This window comes from Carettochelys insculpta, chromosome 6, assembly GCF_033958435.1.
Source record: "Carettochelys insculpta isolate YL-2023 chromosome 6, ASM3395843v1, whole genome shotgun sequence".
NCBI lineage: Eukaryota > Metazoa > Chordata > Testudines > Carettochelyidae > Carettochelys > Carettochelys insculpta.
In genome coordinates this window covers 62,808,315-62,831,355 of record NC_134142.1, presented here as the reverse complement: position 1 = coordinate 62,831,355, position 23,041 = coordinate 62,808,315, and the positions used below count along the sequence as shown (strand labels likewise).

Below are 23,041 nucleotides of genomic sequence, written 5' to 3'. Positions count from 1 at the left end.
TTCTGTAAATTAACTGACAAAATCAAGTGCAGCCACATACTATTGCCAGCATTATGTTTCTGTCTGGGCATGGGTCTGTTGGATAGATGTTGGTGCTTTAGAGGCAATAAGCAACAGGTGCCCCCTTTTACAGAAATAGCCCTTAATCCAGTAGAACTCAAATCCTCTGGCACAGCAACTGGTCTTGGATGTGAAAGTACTTCAACACAGGTGCACTTGTAGAGACCTTTTCCAAGTGCCCCCATGCCACCTCATGGATTGGCGTATAGGCAAACTTGACTTCTTTTCCCAATAGTTGTCTTAAAGGAATTGTTACTCTTGACATATGCAGGATAAACTTCTCAAAGTAAATAACCATTCCAAGAAATCTTTACAATTGGGGCTTGCTGGTTGGTATGGCCGTTTTAGTTATGGCAACAGTTTTTAATTGTCAGGTTCTGTTGCCGAGAAATGCTGTCAAATATAGTATCTCTGTCAGAGCCCATTTGCAATTTCTCTACTTCAGTTAGTCATAGATTCCTTTCTGAATATCTCTCTAGGACTCTTTTGAGCCTTTCCCAAGACCGGTATGTCATCTATATAACATTTAAGACCTTCCAGACCTTCAAATGTTGGTTGGATCATTCTTTGGAATATTTCAAGAGCTGATGACCATGTACCTACCAAATGATGTGTTGAGTGAACAGTATAGAACAGTGTTTCTCAACCTTTTATTTTTTTTATAAAGTACCCCTTTAAAAAAAAAAGTACCCCCAGATTTCTATCATGTACCCCTAAGGGATACATGTACCACAGGTTAAGTAACATGATCCTCAGGTAACCTTGAAACAAGTGCAACATGCAACCTTTCCAGATTATTGTACCCTTTTCAAGAGTCAGATTTGTTTTGCATACCACCAAGATACACCTCACTTAAAAAACTGCTTACTTACAAAAACATGCAAAAATATCACAGAAGTCTACCACTGAAAACTTGCTGACTTTCTACTATCTTATTATCAAATAAATGAATTATAATAGAAATATACTTACATTTCAGCATAAGGCATATGATGCAGTGGAAACAAGCTATAGTCTGAATGAACTTTTAGATTATACTGACTTTACTAGTGTTTTTATGTAGCCTGTTGTAAAATGAGGCAAATATCTAGATGAGCTGATGTACCCCCTGGAAGATCTTGGCGTACCCCAAAGGTACACATACGGCTGGTTGAGAAACACTGGTCTAGAATTTGGTCAACCAGCTGTATTTGATAAAATTCGTTACTGGCATCTAAGAACAGTGAAAACTAACTTTTGTTAACTTGCTAGTGAGTTACTGTATTCTACTTTGAGTAATTGAAAATCTTCCCTTGAATCATTTTATTCATGTCTCTTGCATCCAAGCAGGAGAGTCTGGAGTTTTGTAGGTTCTTGAACTGTTGTAAATAATTTCAGCTGTTCCTTCCAAAGCTATTTTTTCTTTGTATTACTTTGTAATGCGCCTGAGTTACATAAGGTACTTGTGAATTCATCTTTATGAAGTATGTAACCCTGGCAAGCACCCCTCACATTCAAATAAATCCTTTTATTCTTTAAATGCATCCCAGTCACCTTCCAGTTCTTCCTTTACCCTGTTGAGTCTCTGCACTTAGTTTAAACTTTTCCATGTATGTAAGCCTAATGTAGCTTTGGAGTCAAATTCTACCACTTCAAACTCCAGCAATGTTTTCTTTTGCCCATACTCACAGTCCAAGTTGCATTCACCACATACCTGCAGTTTCTCCCCTGAGAAGGGAGGCTCACTACTTGGCACGCTGGGAACAGATCTTGTGAGTGCTCATCTGCTACTCTGTGGATAAGCATCTCTTTGGCCTGGTGCTTTTCCCTTCCAGAGTTGCACTTTTTGGCAAAATCATGGCATTTGCCACCCTTTCAGTATTCTTGCTTGAGTGTAGGAGGCTTCCTTATGGCATGAGTCTGACCATGTTTATAACAACCTTTAGTTGCCTCTCTGATCGCCCTTTTCAGGTCAGTTGATCACAGGCTTTTATTAGTGGCAGGCCAGCCCTCCAGTCTGTAACTTTGTGTCTGGGTGTTTACGAAAGGTGGACTTACACTGCAATACGTACATTATGGTTTTTTTCCAGTTTATGCAGGTCTTTCAAATATTTTGCAGTTATTTCGTCTGAATGTCATATGTCCATAGCACGTTCAATTACTCTTCCACAGCAGCTTAGCTTGCACTGAGTCTGTTGCAACACTATGCAAGATGCAGTCTTTAATAAGTGACTCACACATTCTCCAAAACTGTACTGCCCGTTTTAAATCAGATCCATATTGGGCTATAATTTCCCATCCGTTTGGCTTTTGGTGAAAAATTTGGGACCTATTTCTCGGCAGTCCACAGTATGCCTTAAACATATGGGCCGTGTCTACACTAGCCAAAAACTTTGAAATGGCCATGCAAATGGCCATTTCGAAGTTTACTAATGAAGTGCTGAAATACATATTCAGCGCCTCATTAGCATGCGGGCGGCCGTGGCACTTCGAAATTGGCACGGCTTGTCCAGACGGGGTGCCTTTTCAAAAGGACCCCAGCAACTTCGAAGTCCCCTTATTCCTATGAGCAGATAGGAATAAGGGGACTTCAAAGTAGCCGGGGTCCTTTCAAAAAGGAGGCCCGTCTGGATGAGCCGCGCAGTGGCGAGCCGCATCAATTTCAAAGTGCCGCGGCCGCCTGCATGCTAATGAGGCGCTGAATATGTATTTCAGCGCTTCATTAGTAAACTTCGAAATGGCCATTTGCATGGCCATTTCAAAGTTTTTGGCTAGTGTAGACGTAGCCATGATCTGGTTTTTGTGCTTTTATCTGCTACTTCACCAAACTGAAAAATACTAAATGGGCTTGTCTACGCTACCACCCTCCTTCAAAGGAAGGACGGTAAATAGGGTGATGGGAGTTTACTAATGAAGTGCTGTGCTGCATACACAGCACTTCATTAAGCAAATTCCCCCCCACGGCAACTTCAAAATTTTAAACAGATGGTCCATTGTTTTTCAGTTCATTTCTATTCTTTTCCTACATTTAATGTTTTCTGACTTTTTAAAGTAATAAACATTTAATTTAACTTGTTGCTGATATCTATGCGAATTGGTGCTGCTGGCTCGCCTGCCTGGCTCCAAGTGCAATGTGCTTCTACTGATAAGGCTCGCTGCATAACTATTCCCGCCACAATACTATGGGTAACTTTGGTTTCCACTTCAAAATTTCTACTGTTGTTACAGCAAGAATGATCTATGACAAGATGGGGGAATCACATCCTCAGACATCTGGCGCTGGCCACTGCAAGAGACTAACCGGATCAGTCATCTGTGTTTCTAAACATTCAAAGGGAACATTATTTTAATAAGCATTGTTATTTCATCCTGATTGTGATGTGGTCTCGAGGGTTGTATTCCCTTGTCCGTTTACAGCCACTTTTCATAGAGGGGAACTGTTCATGAGCTTAAAATGTCAAAGGTGGAATAATTGTCATCTGTGCCCTTTGCTGCCTTCTCTCTGGAGAGAAGGAATTGTGATTCCAAGATGGGATGGATGTGGGGCGAGAGAGAGAAAACAGTGAAGCCAAGTAGATCAATGCCTGTCCTCTACTGGTGTAAGGTCACTCAAGAAGAACTTTGTCAATCTCAGAAGTTAGAGCTGCTCTTGACCTGCTTTAGGCCCATCTCTGTAAAATGAAACTGATTCTATTTGTTTCTCCTGTGGTGAGCTTAGCCTTGTACTAGAGTTGTCCCTGATACTGATGTCACTGTTGGGAAGACATCCCGGGTCACATTTCCAAAGGGAAGCCCAACATGCGTGCCTGGAAAATGTGCGTGCACCCATCAGGATGGTACACACAACACACACGTGGGAGCTGAAACGGGCAATTGCACACATTGTTACTGGGCGTGGAGATGCACCTGTTTGTGCCTCCTTTGAAACATTCCCCCTCAGTGGTTATTTAAAAGCACAGGTGTTCTGTCAGCCCAAATACTGCCCTGTGCCAGGCTGACATATTTCAAGCCCATAATGTTACCAAAAACAAATGCCAGCTGGATAGCTGCTGCCCTCGTCCAGTCCTCTAGTCTTTCTACTACAGCCATGGGATTTTTAAGCAGCTTTTAAAATTCCATTTCTGTAAATAGCCTGTGGGTGGCCCCCTCTCTGCATACTAATCAATTAAGCAGATTAGTCTGTCTGCAGGCCCCCCCCCACCCCTTCCTTGGCAGGGTTTGATTTCAGGGGCAGAAAAGCCTTTTTCAAAGAGGCACAGCCCAGCCTCTCTTTAAAATGTATTTCAACAAGTCCCTTTTAAACAGCCAAATGCTAGCCTCACATTTGTCCTGGCTTGAGGCATCCTCTGCCCCACAAACCCTCCTGACAGAACAGGCGTCCATGAGTTGTGCTGGGGAATTAACGCTGAATTGCACATTGCTGCTGCTTTCAAAATGAGTCGCACATCCCAGATTAATGAGGCAGATGGCCACAGATGTGCTGCCTGGATGGGGGACCAGCAGTGCCTATTGTGGGTGCGGTCCACAGCTGCTTTAGGAATGTATCTGCCCCTCAATTCCCCTGACTATTAACTTGTAATCATGTTGAGGAAAGAAGCTCTCCCTGTTTCCCTGACAGACACATCTGTGCAGCTTAGAGCAGGATCTGGCCCTGTGAGGCAGCACAGTGGTTCCTCAATGTGTGCCAACAGCCGTTATTCTTATTTGTTGCGAGATTAAATTCCACAGTGCAGGGGTTCTGTCTCACGACATCACAAGCTATCCCCATGGGCTGATAGACTCATTGTCCAGGTTCAACATAGTAGCTACAGCAGTAGTGAGGGAGAGGCAGTCCCTCAGATAACTGGAGCTAATCACATGGAGAACTCTGAAAATCGTAAAAGACAACTGAATTCTGTGTTTATGGGGGAGGAAGTACAGAAAGCAGAGCAATGCAGCCATACGGTCTGTTTACAATCAGTTGGGTGCAAAATGCAGCAGCCTGGGCATTTTCAGGGTATGTGATTTCATTTCTAGATAGGAAGTGCAATCTTGAAGTCTGGAGAACACACCCATGTCGATCACAGAATGGGGTGCAATATTCTGATGCAATTGATAGTGGGTATTTTTTGCTTCTGCAGCTATTTGAGCATCCAGTGGTAGTGAGGTCTCCAGTATGTTTATGTACTGATGAATTATGTTGCCACAAATTGTGCATCATGTCCTTAACTGTCCAGGAGAAGAGGGAAGCTGCTGATTAGGTATGTATTTACTTTAGCCAAAGGGAATGGTCACAAGTTTGAGAGTCAGAAGGTCCATTTTGATCCTGGCCCTGCCATTTACTTATATGGCTTGGCAGAGCCTCTTCAGCTTTCTCTCTCTCTCCCTCTGTGAAGGGCATAACAGTACTTCTCCACCTACCTCATAATGAATTGGGAGGATTAATTCATTAACTTCTATAACATTGCCTGGAACTCATACAGCGCTATAGTGCTTACTCATGTAATTCCATTCTAAGCAAAGGTACATTCAAAATAAATATTTCTAAATAGATGCTGCATGGAACTAAAAAAAGCAACCAGAGCCCATCAGAAATGAGGCTGCTCCATTTGCCTAAACTGGGCGAAAATCTGGCCCCCGGTGGGATTTTGCCAAGGACCTCACTGGAGCCAGGATTTCATTCATCATGTCTAACCCAGCCCACTTCATGGAGAGATCCTGGGGAAATAGTTCAGCTTTGTTATATTCCCCTGAATGTTGTCCTCATTATCTAGCTCCTGCTTTCTGCTCCTTTCTACTTAAGCCTGGGGACAGATTAGGGGCAGGTCTACACTAGGCAGGTAGGTGGATTGCAGATACACAAATCTAGCTATGGCTATTGTGTAACTATAAGAGACTTATCTGCAATTGACTTACCTAGCCAGCCTAACAGAGGAAGGTCAATGGGAGAAACTATCCCATCGACCTCCCTTACTCCTCACAATATTAAGGAGTACCGAACTTGACTGCCGACCCCAGATAGTTCAATTTTGCACATCTCTGCCAGGCAAGCAAAATCAAACCCCGAAAGATCGACCCTGACCAGGTTGATCTTCCACATAGCATAGACATACCCTAGCTAGCTAAGAATGATAATAGGAGAGCTACAGAAATGGTTCTTAAATAGTATTTTAACAAAACTGTACCTTGTCTGCCACTAGACTGTGGCAGTGGCCCTGATAAAAATAGCATCATCATGCCCTGGGTTTAATATTAGAAAGTGAGAAAGACACCCCCTGGTGGGTTACCAGGAAAGCTCTGATGGCTGCTCCATCTCACTATTCAGCTAAGGCTCTCCTTTTCATAAAAAGCAGAGGGCTGGTTAAATGTCCTTTGAGTGTTAGTGTGGCTGTGTAATGGGAGAAGGTCCTAGCTTGTGGACGGGGAGAGCATTAGTAATGAACGTCGCAGATGACATTTGCTGTCTTGAACAACCTTAAGACCAAGTTTCTTTTTTTGAATAGCTGCATGTGCTTGGGGCAAAAAAAAACCAGATGAGGGCTATTTGTGCATACAGAATTTCAGTAGCTGAAAGGAAGATTCAAATGAATAATTAACAAGCAAAAAAAATCACCCAGCTTCCGAGTCCCATATACTGTCAGTGCAGTTCTCCAAAGGCAGGCAAATTACTGTGTTTTCAGACACACAAAAATGATATCACTTGGCTGTCCTTGCACAGCCAAAATCTCATATGTCCATAGTTTGAGGACTAAAACAACACATGCCAAGTTTCCAGTTCTCAAAGGCATAATGGAAAGAAGGTGTTTCTTTCAGCGCTGAGAACTGAAAAGTGCCATGCTTGTCTGAAATGAAAGTACATCCTGTTGTCTGTTTATTCTAACAGGCTTCATTTAAATCCCTGAAGAAGATGAATTTTTAAGAGAGACTTCAGAAAGAGCTGCATTCTTATTTGTTTTCCAGCAGTCACAAGGGCCTGGGGAACACTCTGCAGAAAACAGGACCTTTCCCTTATAATCTAGATGGCAGACTTGCCCAACAGCTGAGTCTATTACATACAGAAGAGGGTCAATATGAGAAGGACCCAGGTTACAGAAATAAGCTGGCGCAGTTCCTCATTTGGTGACATCCATGCATACAATTGTGACATAAAATAATGACTGTGAAGGGACCCACAGTGAAATATATCCTGATGAACAGGCTCCCAACACCTGCCCAGAATAAAGGAGGAACTCAGAACCTGTCTAAGCACAATGCCCCACCATCTGCATGTCAGAGGACGTATGGTATCTTTCACACTTTACTGGTAGAAATAAAAAGAAAAAATACCTTTTTCCTGTATTTAAAAAAAAACCTTCCTGAGATAGCACTCCTGAATACTGCTAAAGGATTAGTAACATGGGTGCTATTAATAATACTCCGCACTTCTATAATTCCTTGTGCATGAAGATTTCTAACTGCTTTGTATTAATTCATTAAACCTCCCACCACCTGTTTGGAATAGACAAATACAGGTTGTACTTCCCTCATCCAGCACCCTTGGGACCTGACTGGTCCTGGATGAGGGAATTTGCAAGATGAAGGGAGGTATCCCCCACCTCAGTCACCTAGTCTACGGCTGCTCCCTGCTGCCGGTTCCACTTGTGCCTTCCTCCTCCCATCTCCAGCCCCATGCCCCCTTATATCCTGGCCAGACCTTGGGCCAACAGTGGCCAGCCAAGCTCTTGCTGCTGGCTGTGGAGGTGGGCTCCAGCCCCAGCCAAGCTGATGAACATGGCCCCACAGGCACAGCTGCCAGCTCCAGCCCGGGCCCCATTAGTGGCAGACACAGACATAGGCCCTCAGGCACTAGCTCTAGCCCTGGCGCCACAAGTGTTGGATATGGACAACCCCAACTGGGCTTCTGTGTAGCCCCAGCCCCATGGCCACCACCAATGCAACCCCACCCAAAGCCCTGCAGAAGCTGGGTCCAGCCCTGCCAGGATGCTGGCTCTGGCCCCAGCCCAACCACCCAGGCTGTCTGTTACCCCAGCTGGGCTGCCGGCACAGCCCTGGCCCAGTGGGCATCAGGTTCAGCCCCAGCCCAAGGTGCTGGCTTTGGACCTGGAGGCTTCCTTTGACCCCAGCCAGGCTGCCACTGTGACCCCAGACCCACAGGTGCTGGACATGGACATGACCCCATGGGTACTGGCATGGGCATCCGCTTGAGCTCCAGCCCCATGGGTGCCTCTGGTGCAGCCACAGCGCTATGGAGGCCACCTCTGTCCCTGGACTGGTCACTGGCTCTGGCCTCCAGGACTGGCTGTGACTCCAGCCGGACTGTCAGTGCAGCCCCAATCTAGCAAGCACCAGGTTCAGCCTGGTCAGGCTGCTAGTGTGGCCCCAGCACCACAGAGACTGGCTTCAGTCAGAAACACAAGCCCTGCTGGGATCCTCTGCCCAGGGTAGCTGGGCTCCCCTATTATTAGGCTCCAGCTGGTCCTCCTTCTAACAGCCTCCCAACCTGGGTCTTTGGTCCAGTAACATCTGTGGTCATGCTGGACCATCACAGATGTTGCTGGACCAGAGAATGCTGGTTTGGGGATGTTGAACCTATACCTTGTTCCCATTTTACAGATGAGGAAAGTGAGGCAAAGAGCTATGAATTGCCTTAACCGAGGTAGCAAAGCAGTTCAGTGGCAGACATAGGACTCCTGTGTTCTATTCTGGACTCTCAGCCCTGGTGTTGCAATCACCCTAGCTGTCATTAATGCAATGGCAGCTAGCTGAGTCTTCATCCAGCTTCAAACAAAGAATGAACTAAAGTAGGTGACCAACCTCCTGCAGTCAGGAGTATTGACAGTAAAGATAATTGCATAATAATATTACATGACCCCTCATGAGCTGACAGTTTATCAACTCCCAGGTTGGCTTCTTCCTAGACTTAGCTGCTCTGGGCTTTCCTTCCTTCAGGTGCAACCTATCCCATACTCTCTTTTCCAGAGAGCTCCTCCTACCTCCCTTATACTCAGGGTAGACTCTAATGCACCACAAGGGCCTCAGTCGTCTTCTTCTTCTTGGTAGTCTGTCATGTCCAATGATGACATCTTGAGCTTGCACAGGCTGATCGGTTGTGGATTCGCACATGGCTGAGGAGTCCAAGCTTCGAACAGCATGGGCATTCACAGTAAGGGAATTGTCCTGGCTCTGTCAGTGAGGCTGCTGTTTTTGCTTTCCTCCTCTCACGAGCATCAATCAGGTGTATGTGTCGCTGCTCTTCAAAGTTACGATATGTGTGTCATACGAAAGCACGCCAGCCTGTTCAGTCTTCTGCATGCTGCTCTAGCTGCTTTGGCTTTAATCTAGCATGAGCAATGCTGGCCTTCATGCAGTCTTTATACCTCTTGTGAGGCCTACCTTGATTCCTTTTGCCCTGGCAGAGTTCACCATAGAGGAGTTGCTTTGGGATTCTTGACTCCTCCATTTGTATGATGTGCCCTGCCCAGCGAAGCTGGGCTGTTAGAATCATGGCTTCTATGCTTGTGGTTCCCACTCTATAAAGGACTCCCAGGTTCGTGACTCTGTCCTGTCGTCGAATGTGCAGTATTGACTTCAGGCTACATGTGTGGAAGCGCTTCCAGCAGTTTCACATGTTTGCTGCACATGGCCCAGGTTTCACATCCACACAGGAGACTGGTCAGAACTACAGCCTTGTACACTTTCAGTTTAGTGGACTGTCAGGTTGTACCGATTCGACACTTGCGCTCTCAGACATCCTAGGGCCTGGTTGGCCTGGCAGATCCTGGCATTGATTTCTTTGTCAAGGGAGCCATCGCTGGCTATCACGCTGCCAAGGTACTTGAACCCATCTACGGTTTTTAACTCTGTTCCTTCAATAAAGATTGAAGCGGGGAGAGCAGCAGATCCTGGAGCAGGTTGAAACAGTACCTCGGTCTTTCCTAGGCTGATGGTCAAACCAAAGAGGCGAGTGGCTTCAGCAAACTTGTTGACAATAAGCTGGAGATCAGATTCCTTGCGTGCCATAAGTGCACAATGATCAGCAAAAAGGGCTTCAAGGATGAGCCTCTCAAACATCTTGGTTTTAGCATTCAAACGACGAAGGTCGAAAAGTGACCTATCAAGCCTGTACTTTATGTAGAATCCATGGTCCAGGTCTCTAACTGTGAGTGGCTGAGGATGCACATGAAAAAGAGGTTGAATAGCACTGGGGCCAGGATGCACACTTGCTTCGTGCCATTGGATATCTCAAATGGATCTGAGGACTCGCCATTCAAAAGAACTAAGCCAGTCATGTCATCGTGGAGCAGGCATATGAGGTTAACGAATCTTCTTGGGCAGCCACATTTTGACAGGATAATCCACAGGGCTTCTCTGTTGACGGTATCAAACGCCTTGGTCAGGTCTATAAAGCTGGCTTATAGATCCAAGGGCCCCAGCAAGTTAACAATTATTATCATTCAGCTCCCTATGGGGTTTGCAGTTCCTGCGAACAGAATGGACAAGAGGGGAATCCTGTGTACTCCACCATATACAATTAAAAGGAATTAATTCAGAGTCTCCTAAGGGGAAGTAAGGGTTTCCAGGAGATTAGCTGTTTGATGGAAGAAGTGAAGAAGATGGGAAAGACTACAATCCCTGAACATGTGCTCACCCCACATAGGTTCTGTATGTGATGCTTGTTCCGTTTTAGTGAAAGATCTTTGCCTTGTAACCTAGGAGAAGGTGGGAGGGATGGAATCCTTGGCAGTAATCTTGGGATAGAATTCCTTTCAGGCCCCAGCCATGACCAACATGCTAGGCCTATGTAAACAAGAGTCACCGTAGATTTGCATTTAATCTCACTTATAATCTAAGATACAATAACAATAGTATCCAAGCAACTGTTCATATTTTTTTCTTATCACTTGCAGCAATTGTTTTCATTCCCTTTCAGCTGGACAGTTCAGAAGTCACTTTTGTTATTAACTATTATTGGAAATCTACCTCCTCCAAGCACGTACCATATCACAGGACAATGCTGTGCGTTGGGCAGAGGCTCTGAGACTAGGAGAGCAGAGACAGCTTCTGTGTGTCATGTTAATTCTGGTGCTCCCCTTGGTTGCAGGCAGAGGATTGGATCAATGAGCGCATGCAAAAGCTGGAGGACCCTTCTATCCGAGACCTCAGCAACCTGCAAGGCAAAATGAAGCTGCTGCAGAAACATCAGGTCTTTGAGGCTGAGATTCTGGCCAATGAGGAGATCATCACAGCTGTTAACAAGGTAACTCCCACGCTCGGCTGCTATCTTAAGATTATCACAGGTTCATTCTGCAGAAAGTGAGGGGGAAGAAGCTTAAAGTGAATATTAAGCATTACCCCGGTATTGAGTTACTTCTCCATCTCCTTCCACCTGAACCAGAGACCATTTCTTTCTGTGACACACAAAGCCTGCTGGCATTCCATGAGAGTGACTAGAATGTCCTTAGTTCATGGTGGGGAGTCCTATTAATAGTACATGTTACAGTTTCTAGGGGACTTCTTTTTTTTTAATTTTTTTTTTAAGGGACAGAGCCACTGACTTCCCCTGCTAGTAGTGAATCTTCCTGACCTAGGAAAGAAGATATGCCAAGTTTGAATCCTCTTCCTGGGAGTGAGTAAATCATCCTCTGGAAGATGGTTGTCTGCAATATCATCCTTTGTGCTCCCCATCTCTGATTTTTCACCTTGCCAGGGGAATATCCAAGCCAAATGTCCTTAACTGCATTAGAATAGCAGTGAATTTCTTATCTGTTTTTGCAAATAGTCTCTGAGTAGTCACAGAATGAGGGTACTTGGGGTGGGGGCCAGCAGGAGATGACGAGAAGGAGGTGGTTCTAGAAAGACCGTGTAACCATTCTGTTAGAGGTAAACTTCCTTTCTTTCTTTCTGACAAATAAGAAAGGGGAGGTCCTCGTGTCACGGAGGCACCCAAAATCAGGGGAGATCTGTCGTAGGACCCGTGTGCTGCAAGACCACTGGGAGAAGCTCAAGTGGGCTGTTGCTGCCCATGGAAAGAAGCTAGAGGACATTCGGGACTTCCTGGAGTTTCTGCAGAAAGTGGATCAAGTGGAGGCCTGGATCAGGGAGAAGGTACACAGACTCTGTTCTTTAGTGGGGTCAAGCAAATCCATGGTGCTTCATAAAGAACTGCCTTTTAGTAAAGAATGTTTGATGGTGATGTCACCTTTCAGGATATTTACATAGTGTCTTTGGTCCTGCATGATCTGAAAGTGCTTTACAGATTGTATATGGGGAATATCCCAGCAACTGTTAAAACATTCTGGCAGGTTTCCGTGCTGACTTGGAATTTGGCCAGGATTCCAGTATTAATCTCCCTTGTTATTCAAAAAGTGTCATGGTGTCTATAGTGACCAAAAGGTTCAGGGTCACTTTTACATCTTCTTTAAAACAGAGACATGAAAAAGAATGCAACTCTAAGCACCTAAAATCCTAGATTCACCCAACTGTGAATTAACTCAGAGTCATTTTTCTGATAAAAAAAAATAAAAAAAAATAATAGTCCCTTTTGTCCAAGTAGTCGGTGCTCATTGTCAATAGTCATACTTCACTTGTAGGACACGTACTCTTAAGGGTGGGGAGTTGGTGGTAAGTGGTGCAATGGATTAAGGCACACGTATTTTACAAGTGTAAATGAGTTAGGCGGTGACCTCACCGTAGTCTTTGAACATGTTTCTGGGTCACAAAATTAAACAAAATTTAACATCAGTAGTCAATCTCCGCTCAGGAGAAGCCTAAATGCAGGAAAAAGGGAGGGTTCTAGACATGGAATGAGAGGCATTTTCACAGTGGGGGGAGCAGGACTAAAGCAAAGGTCCAAGAGTTTTGCAGGTCGTGATTGATAATGCCCTTAGAAAGTGGTGTCAAAGGAACTTGCAAAACACTATCCACTGCTGTGCCTTGCTCCGGCCCATTGCCTAAGTATTTCAATTTTATGAATACTAAAAGCCACATTGGGGGAGAAAAATAAATAGATGTATTGGGATTTCAAAGTGAGGGCTCCACTGTTTGATCTCAGTGTCAAAATATGTCCTGTGGAAAGGGGACTCCAATCTCTGTTCCTTGTACCGGTTTCTGTAAGTAATGGGGTAACCCATACACCTTCTGGGTGTGGTGTACTGTCCCATCTGGTGAACCTGAGACCACTTACGATGAGAATGAGTCTACTCTACAACCTTAGGTACAAAGCAGCTGGATTTCTAGCTTATGTGGTAGAGGTTCATTCTCTAAAGATCCAGGTTCAGTTCCACTCACAGACAACTGGGGTGCCAGGACATTCATTAATTGAGGTGCATGAGCAAAGAGTGGGATATGCTACTCAGGAACATGGAAAACTTTCACTTTAAACACTGATGGACCCTGATGTATAAAATCTCCATCCCAAAGAATATTGTGTTTCTGGAGCGTGCTGTGGTGGGATGAGTCTAATCACTTTTGGTTGGTCAGTTAAGAAAAAAAAAAAAAGGGAAAATAAAGATAAGCCAAGGGAAATCTTGGCTGTTTGCACTGTGGGCCTGAGCCAAGTCCTGTGGCTAGTGAATATGTACCTGACCATTTTTCCTGTCCCCAGGAAGTGATGATTAATATTGGTGATGTGGGGAATGACTACGAGCACTGCCTGCAGCTCATGAAAAAACTGAACGAGTTCCGAGGGGCAGCATCAGGGGTAAGAGAAGTTCCCTGTGCCTGGTATGGCTCAAACACTAGCTTTTCATCACATAAACATATTACAGCCACTGAAGCTATTTCCTTGTCCTTGGGGGAAGGAAGTGTAGGAGGTTGCCTGTTCACAGGCTGTTACAATAGCTATTATTTTCTCTCCTTGCACCGCTGCATCAAAAGCCTGATGACATATAAACAGCTGTACAAAAGATCACGTTGAAATATGAAACTTAGGATTGCATGGCAAACCTTTGGAGTGGACTTCAAATGGATTACGCTTTTGGATGGAAACTGTGCAAACCTCATAAAGAACTGCCTTTTCCTGTGTTCCACCTCCAATCAGGCAAAACGGTGGTTTCAGGTCAGGGTCAATTCGGATTGGTGTGAACCAATAACATTCCAGACCTTCGTAACTCAACCTCTAGAAAGGTCTCATCTGACACCCGCTTCCAAGTTTTGTGTCTTTGGTGTATGCTGCACATGTTATATGTCACTAATAATAACTATAAAATATAGTAGCACTTCACATATAGGATAACAGCAATGTACCATGACAGCTGCTTGGTTCATCGTTCTATTATGACCTCTCTACACTTCTCTTCTATGGTGGTGAGTCACTACAACTGGTTTGGTCACATCTCTATGCTAAATGGGGCATGGAACCATCTGGAACACTCCCAGGTTCTGCTGTGGTCCCAGCTGCCTGGGTCAGCTTTCTTTGCTGAAACCTCTGAGCTATCCTCCACAAAGAGAAACTGCTGCTGGCTTTCTCACTCCCCAGTTGGGGCCCTAATCTAGGCATAAGCAAACAGGTCACAGTGTACATTCAAGAAGTAATACTTGCACTGTGTTGCTGACATTGTAACCTAGGAACCCTAATCAATGTCTGGAGGGGGAAATACTAAGGTCTGTCTGTAGAAGTTTCCTTTAACGTTATCTGCCCACGTTCCCTATGTCCTTCCCCATACTGCTGCCAAATTAAGTCAGAACTTCTCACATCTTCCCTTTCTGCCCCCAGTGACAGGAACAGAAGCTTATACTATGAATAGAATGAGACCCTTGAGATGCCTGTGCCCTGGGGAGAAATTTTGGCCTTTCATTTCCAGTGCTGCCCACTTCCGGGAGTCCCTGTGAGAATGCAGTCCTGTTGTATCTAGGAAGAGTGCCAGAACTGCCACACTTCAGACATCAGTGTTGTGAGGCCAGAAGAGTCCAAAAGAAACCTCCGCTGTCCCTTTGCCCCTCACCTGCAGAGCTAGTAGCTACAGGACAGTACCAAGACATCCTGATATAGGTAGTGACAGCCAATAAGCAGAATTAGGAATGGTGTAGATGGGGAGGAGGAAATGATATAACCCTCAAGTCACTCTAGCTGCGTCTACACGTGCACGCTACTTCGAAGTAGCGGCACCAACTTCGAAATAGCGCCCGTTGCGTCTACACGCATCGGGCGCTATTTCGAAGTTAACTTAGACGTTAGGCGGCGAGACGTCGAAGTCGCTAACCTCATGAGGAGATAGGAATAGCGCCCTACTTCGACGTTCAACGTCGAAGTAGGGACAGTGTAGACGATCCGCGTCCCGCAACGTCGAAATTGCTGGGTCCTCCATGGCGGCCATCAGCTGGGGGGTTGAGAGATGCTCTCTCTCCAGCCCCTGCGGGGCTCTATGGTCACCGTGGGCAGCAGCCCTTAGCCCAGGGCTTCTGGCTGCTTCTGCGGCAGCTGGGGATCTATGCTGCAGGCACAGGGTCTGCAACCAGTTGTCAGCTCGGTGTATCTTGTGGTGTTTAGTGCAACTGTGTCTGGGAGGGGCCCTTTAAGGGAGCGGCTTGCTGTTGAGTCCGCCCTGTGACCCTGTCTGCAGCTGTGCCTGGCATCCCTATTTCGATGTGTGCTACTTTGACGTGTAGACGTTACCTCGCTGCGCCTATTTCGATGTTGGGCTGAGCAACATCGAAGTTGAACATCGACGTTGCTGGCCCTGGAGGACGTGTAGACGTTATTCATCGAAATAGACTATTTCGATGTCGCAACATTGAAATAAGCTATTTCGATGTTGGCTGCACGTGTAGACGTAGCCTCTGGGAGTAAGGTACATAAAAACATAGGAACAACCATTCTGGATCAGAGCAAAGGTCCATCTACCGGGAAGTTGGTACCCTATCTTCCTATGTGGCCAATGCCAGATACCCCAAAAGGAATAAACAGAACAGGTAAACACCAAGGGCTTGTCTACACTTGCCGCCAACTTCGAAGGGGGCATGTGAATCAGGGTGATGGGAGATTAGTAATGAAGTGCTGCAATGAATATGCAACACTTCATTAGGCTAATTCTCCCCCATGGCAACTTTGAATTGTCAAACTTCGAAGTGCTGGCATGCGTGTAGCTGGGGGCACTTCAAAGTGCCTTTACTCCCCAAAATTTTGAGGCTTAAAGGCATTTTGAAGCAGCATGGGCACTTCGAAATTCCCGCAGCTACACGCGTGCCAGCACTTTGAAGTTTGATGCTTCGAAGTTGCCGGGGGAGAATTAGCCTAATGAAGTGCTGCATATTCTCCGCAGCACTTCATTAGTAATCTCCCATCACCCTGATTAACATGCCCCCTTCAAAACTGGCGGCAAGTGTAGACCCAGCCCAAGTGATCCATCACATTGCTCAGTCCCAGCTTCTGGCAGAGAGTAGGGACACTGTACAGGCTAATAGCCATGGATGGACCTGTCCTCCACAAACTTATCTAGTTATTTTTTGAGCCTTGTTAAGGTAGATCTAAGTGGGCCACGTCCCTCAGGAAATAATATATTTTGTTACTTTTTGCCTTAAGCAGGAGAGAATTGCTACCTTAGCCAGTTCTTCTGTGCTGTTCCATGCACATCTTTGAGAAGCTGGAATTGTAGATGCAGTGGTGTTCACCCTCATAACCAGAGCTCGTCCACAGCACAATGGCACAAGCAGGGAGAGGCTAAGACTGGGGTAACTGCTTCCACCAGCCAGCCACTGACCCTTCACCACTGTCGCATAGTTGCCTGCCAGGCAAACCTGGTGTTAGGGAGATGAGTTACCAATCTAGAGGCAATGATCTCCAGCCTGGGCTGCCTGTGCATTTCCTAATCCTGCTGCTTTACAGCCCAATGGGCAGATTGAGAGCTAGCGGCACAGAAACAGGGTGTTGTGGGCTCATTGAGGTTTTCTGGCTGTAGGGTCAGTTCCCAGCCTCCAACATAGAAGAGTGTGGGACTCTGCTTTGTTAGAATAGTTTCTACAGGATCAGATGGATTATAGTCTATACAGAATGCTTTCAGTGTGTTCGCTTTCCAGCTGCGTATCATAGCAGAGTACGTTTAGAAATATGCATGTACGTAGCATAATAAAATGCAGATAGAATCAATACTTCTCTTATTTGAGTGCTGGCATCCTGCCACTGTGCCTCTGCTAGACCCATGATTAATACCTCGCAGCTGAGTTAGTGAGTTACTGGACTTGCGGCAACATTTGATATTTTTGAGTGTTGGAATGCCTCTACGTTGCATTCGATGCCATGTACTGTTCAGAACCGGCTGCAGGTCATGCTTCCAGAGAACATCCTGAACGTGGCATAGCTCAGAAAATGAGTTATGTGCCAATATTCTCCTTTCCATAGTATGTTATGTGGGAAACTAGCAGAATAAAAGATTTATAGAATTTAAGGTAGAATTATGTTAGAGAATGTGGGGATTTGTTTGACAGCAGTCTCCAGTCTGATCAGATAGGAAGTCCTTAAGACCCATGTGTAGAATTTTGACCATTGTTGGTTTCATAGTGTTGTACACCCTTGTCCCTGCTCCATATTTATCTGAGAGTGATACAAGACTCTGTATCAGGGAAGAGCATATGGATCGGAGATATTCTGTGCAGCTGACACAAGGATGGGCATATTGGGCACACACATTGTATTGTCTTGTTCTGGCCTCACAGGAGATGACAGTGGATGATGCTCACATCAAAACCATCAATGCCCTAGCCATGAAACTGGAGAGACAGAACAAAGGAGAGATGAAGACAATATATCAGCGCCGGAAGCAGCTCAATGAAAAGTGAGTATTCATTTCAGACTCTGGACAATGGAAAGGTCAGTCAGGGTGTTCTAATGGTGTCATGGAAGGCAGGGAAGGGTTAGATTTCTGCAAGGTTGGGCTGAGCCAAACAAAGGCTGGGGGTACATATGCAAGTTTTCTTCTCCTATTAGTAGGACATGCAACATGCTGGCTTCCACCTCCAGCCAATAGAGTTTCCTGTAGACACTGCCAAATCAGCACTTCCATTGGCCAGAAGGATTTCCCATTCAGCAAAGCCAGACTCATCTGTTCAGCCTTGGAGCTGAACATGCCTCCCCACAACATTTTCCACACAAACGCTGGAGATAGAGGCAGTGGGTCCGGACCTGGATACCCAGCCTGAGCTTTATATTTCACAGAACAGCTCCAGCTTTCCTTCCCGTTAATGTCTTATCAAACTGTCTCTTCAATATCTGCCTACACCGTGTTTTCTAGCTCTTCTCCAAGCTGCTGACCCCACATCAGATTTTTTTTCTCCTCACAACAGATTATCACTTTCTCTTTGCTTTCTGCCACCAGCTGCTATCTCCTGTCTCCCATCTGACCCTCTCTCACTCCAAACTAGTGCCATCCCAACCCCTGAAAATATGTGCTCACTGGCCAAATTCTCCAGTTTATGCTGGTTCACACAGCTCAATAGCCAGATAGGGGATTAGCAGCATGGGTTTCTGGCAGTGCAGTGAGGACTTTTTCCATGCAAGAGTCTGTCCCAGTTTTCCTTCTCCAAGATCTTCTTACCTAGACTCTAAAAATCTTGCAAGTCACTTTTCTACAGGTTAATGCTTTACCTAGGAGATGCATCTGGGCTACTGTGGGAAGGAGGAGTCAGTGAGAGAGAGAGAGCAGAAATCCCACGTTTGAACGCAGTATGGCTGTAGCTGTGGAGGTTCTGATATTCTTTCTTTCCTCTAAACTTATCTTTTCAATAAAAGGTGGACAAGTTTCCATGGTAACCTGAATACGTACAGGAGGAAGCTGGAGGGAGCCCTGGAAATCCATGCATTAATCAGAGAAATTGATGACATCACAGAGAGAATTAGTGAGAAGGTGAGCTGCTCATGAATGTGTTAACTGATGGGGAATCACTTGATTCTGTAGATAAGTGGACATCCTGCAAAGTATGTGAACTCCCGTGAGTCTAATTACTAGGGAAAGAATAAGCAATCAAAGGTGATCTTTTTTTAATAATAGCCTCTGTGCAAAATAAGCATGACAAAATGTCTTTAATCGATCTCTAAATCATGGAGCAAGCTCAGGTAGAGTAATATACTGCTTCACTGTCCCTGGCATTTCCTGTTAATCAGAGACTGTAGCAAGACTGAAATGCCATCAAATATACTGACTTCTAGTTTGAAGGCATTGGTCGTAATTGTCAAAAATTGCAGATTAGGGTGAGAAATAAATGTTTTTCAGGTAATAATAAAATATGGGTTGTCTGGAATTTTTTAGCTTGATGCCTTGACATTCAGGAGGCAGATGGATGCTTTAAAATGGAGATAGCAAGGTGCAGTCAATAAGATACTAGACTAAGACAGTGTTCTGTTCCTTGCTATGCTACTGACACACTGTGCGACCTTGAGCAAGTCACTTAATCTCTCTGTTTCAGTTTCTCCATCTGTAAATAGAGCATAATGGCCATAATTGCTTTTTGCTTTCAAATTTATACTAGCAAAATGTTGTATAAGGACTATCATTATTTCATATTCATAGTTTTATAGCATTCATAGATGACTTTATATGTCAAGAGACACACCGGTATTAGTGTTTGTTAAACTTGGTAAACAAGTTGTTGTAAAAATTTCCATAACATTTTTTGCCAATTAATTCAATGTTCTTTTTGAGTCTCCAAGATTTCCCTTCTGGCCACATTTTGTGAACTCAAAAACTCCCCGCAAATTTTCACAAAATGCACTTTTATTGCAATTTTATGCAAGATAAATCTCCCATGAAAGTTCAACTGTAGTTGTTTCTGCCTCCAAATATTTTGATTTATGAGGAGGGAAAAAAAGAAAAAGAGGGAGGGAGCAAAAGAGGAAGTCTCTCTCACCTTCACATTTGTTAAATACAGTGCTTTTTTTGTGCTGGTACTTGCTGGTACTGAGTACCAGCACCTCAGTAATCCCAGCTGTGGGAACCTTGGGGGGGTCAGGGAGCTGGTTGAGTACCAGCTCCTCTTAAAACCAAAAATAGCGGTGGTTAAATATACAAGCATGCAGACACAAATGAACTCAAGCAGGGATGGGACTAGCCAAGGAGTTATGAATACTTGTTGTTCTTCCAAAAGTGGCATAGAGAGCTGTCACGGTCATCGACCTGTTGAAATTTAGGAGAGGGATAAAAGGAAGGCTTTAAGACAGAAGGAGAGAGGAAACATTTGAAGGAGCTGAAATATGATACTGGGTTTTTTTTTTCCCTTCTTCCTCCCCCAAGAGTGCACTGATACTAGCACTGGATTACGGGAAAGATGTGGAGAGTGTGGCAAACCTGATGAGAAGACATGAGGAAATGGAGAGGGAAATCAGAGTCATCAAGTCCAAAATGGAGGTCAGAGGTTTAAGGGCAGAGGGTACAGAGTGAAGATGCTAAAACAATACTCAGGAGGGTGGGGTGCTTTGTTCTAAAATGCTTGAGGAGTTCCTTTGGAAAGACTGAATGAACTGGGATAGGAAAATAGCAAAGAGAGAACTCAGAGGTCCTCTGAGCAGCCTTTTTTATAATGAAGAATCATAATTACTTTGTATGGCCATCAATCACAAAATGTCACATAAAACCCGTTCTGAAGGACTTAAGCTGAGGATGGGAAAGTATGTTTTTAGCATATTATGTTTCTTGTGTTTGGAGACCGTTCCACATCTCGCTGCTAGACTGGCTCTCATGGAAAGCATGGCTCCAGATTCCCATCACATCTTTGCAGCTTTGTTTCTATATCAGCAATGGACTGAACCTAAAGCATGGATCCATTTCTGTTCTAAAAACTGGAGAAACACAATGAGCAGTTTTGAAGTGCAGTCCCCCAAACAAACTTCTCATTGTTTTTGCCTTTACAGACTGACACAGCTACCCCTCTGATACTTGAACAGCATAAGAAAATCTAAAGGAACAACTGACAAAATTTTGGCACCCATGTTTGAAAGTGGGGCCTTTAAAATAAGCCGCCCTTTCCTCCAAGCAATTGAGTGGGAAGGTTTGCTCTTAGGAATTAATAAAATAATTAATTTGAGTAAACATAGCTCACTGTACATCTCTCCTTAGACACTGGAGTTGGAATCTTTCCGCCTTTGCAAGAGGAATCCATCCATAAATGACAAATTGAGTACAAAGCAAAGAGAGATGAAAGATAATTGGCTGCGACTCCAGGGCCAGGCCAAACAAAGGTAAAGCTTTCTGCCAGGCTACCATCTGAATCTCTGTCAGCAGAAACAGAGCAGCATCTTGGGGCCCTGAAGCGAGCTGCCATGGGCTGCCAAAGTTCTCTGGCGACTTCATACATTATGTAGTGCAAAGAGCTGAGTTTTACTTCTGTAGCAGACTGAGATTGGTTTAATGGAATTTAAGTTCCACATGCAGATTTTTATGTAAAATGAGTCCAATAAAGTTGTGGTTTATCTCAAAATCCCTCCAAATCCTCCAACCAGCCCTGGTGAGATCACTGTGTGTAGCAGTTTTGTCTGGATGGGGATGAAAGACTGTTTCTCAGGCTCATCCAAAACTCCAAAGGTTCACTCTGAGCAGGAATCATCACTAACGGGAAGGACTGCGTAAGATTTTAAGTTGCTCCAGTTCTGGCCTCTCATGAGGAATCGCTGAAGAAAATATCAGTGATTCTAATGCAGTTTGCAGCTACTGTGAGCACCACTTCACAACAGCACCGTAAGGAGTTTTTGGAGAATGTTGGATGACCTGAAGCTTACAAACTACCATAGCCTCGGTTTCTCCTAGCAGGAGCTTTGTAGAGCAGGGGATCTCAGTCAGGGATACATGCACCCTGCAGTTACACAGTGGTCTTCTTGGGCAGGTCTTCTATGTCAGGCCCTAGCATTTTTGTCCCAGCATTTAGCACTCCCCGCCCCCTTCCACCTGTCTAATATCATCCAAACTGACAGAAATTTTGCTTATGTTCATATGAAAAAGAACATTTTGGCACGTATAAGAAAATAAGTCTGTAGAATGTAAAACCTTTATTACTTGGTATGTAAACGTGAATGCACACGCACAAAACCAGTAACATATTTCAACATTTTTAATGGCATGAATAAGATCATGCTGTGCCCGCCTTACAAAATTTCATGTCCCCCAAGGTGGCCCGCCCCCAGTTTGCACACCCCTGTTCTAGTGGGTACATCCCCTCATATACATATTTGCCTGATTTTGCAACTGGCTACAGAGAAACCACTCGTCAAGTCAGTACAAATTAAAATTCCATACATACAAAGCCTTGTTTATACTGCTCTGTAGACTTATACTGATCTGTCAGTACAATATTTATATTCCAATTGATTCATTTTAGAGTCATATGGTTAAAAATGAAATAGTGAACAATTTTTCAGTAATAACGTGCTGAGATACTTTTGTATTTTGTGACTGGTGTTGTAAACAAGTAGTTTTTATGTGATGTGAAACTTGGAAGTACACAAGACAAAACAGACTTCTGTAAGGGTTCCAGTAGTTTGGAAAGGTTGAGAACCACTTTTGTAGAGAGAGGGGCAGGGGTTGTTCAGGAAAAGGAAGTAGACTGACTGTGTATTGGCTAATGCATAACTGTACTTCATGTGGCAGGAGGGAAAAGCTGGCAGCTTCCTACCAGTTGCAGAAGTTTAACTTGGAACTAAAAGAGCTGCTAGATTGGATTAAAAATATCAGAGGCTTAATGGCAGCAGGAGGCCTTCCCAAAAGCCCAGCTGAAGCAGACAGCATGATTGAAGAGCATCATGAGAGAAAGGCAAGTCATGATCATTGTTTGCCATTGTGTCTCCTGGAGAATCTTCTAATAACACTGTGACTGGAATTACTCACTGCAGGACACCCTATAGTAGGTGCACTCCCCCTACCGGATTGGCCTCAGTCTTTAAAATAAATAAATAAATAAATAAACTGAAAATTCCAAAATATCATCTTTGGAGACTGAAGGCATCTGTGTATCCCCAGGACAGATACAGCATGGGCTGCATGGCCATTCATGTTTCTCCAAACAATCCCATCAGTGTTCATTATCCCTGAATTGAAGAGTCCACTTC

General features: G+C 44.6%; 1 protein-coding gene across 1 annotated transcript in view; it reads left to right on the top strand.

Moving 5' to 3' along the window:
* SPTBN5 (spectrin beta, non-erythrocytic 5) overlaps positions 1–23,041 on the top strand; it is a 153,780-nt gene that overhangs the window by 79,941 nt on the left and 50,798 nt on the right. The window contains exons 36-43 of the mRNA XM_074997660.1: positions 11,120–11,275; positions 11,932–12,123; positions 13,622–13,717; positions 17,668–17,786; positions 18,740–18,854; positions 20,238–20,351; positions 21,060–21,181; positions 22,584–22,750. Of these exons, the coding sequence (XP_074853761.1) occupies positions 11,120–11,275; positions 11,932–12,123; positions 13,622–13,717; positions 17,668–17,786; positions 18,740–18,854; positions 20,238–20,351; positions 21,060–21,181; positions 22,584–22,750 (1,081 nt within the window). The remainder of the gene's footprint in view (positions 1–11,119; positions 11,276–11,931; positions 12,124–13,621; positions 13,718–17,667; positions 17,787–18,739; positions 18,855–20,237; positions 20,352–21,059; positions 21,182–22,583; positions 22,751–23,041) is intronic.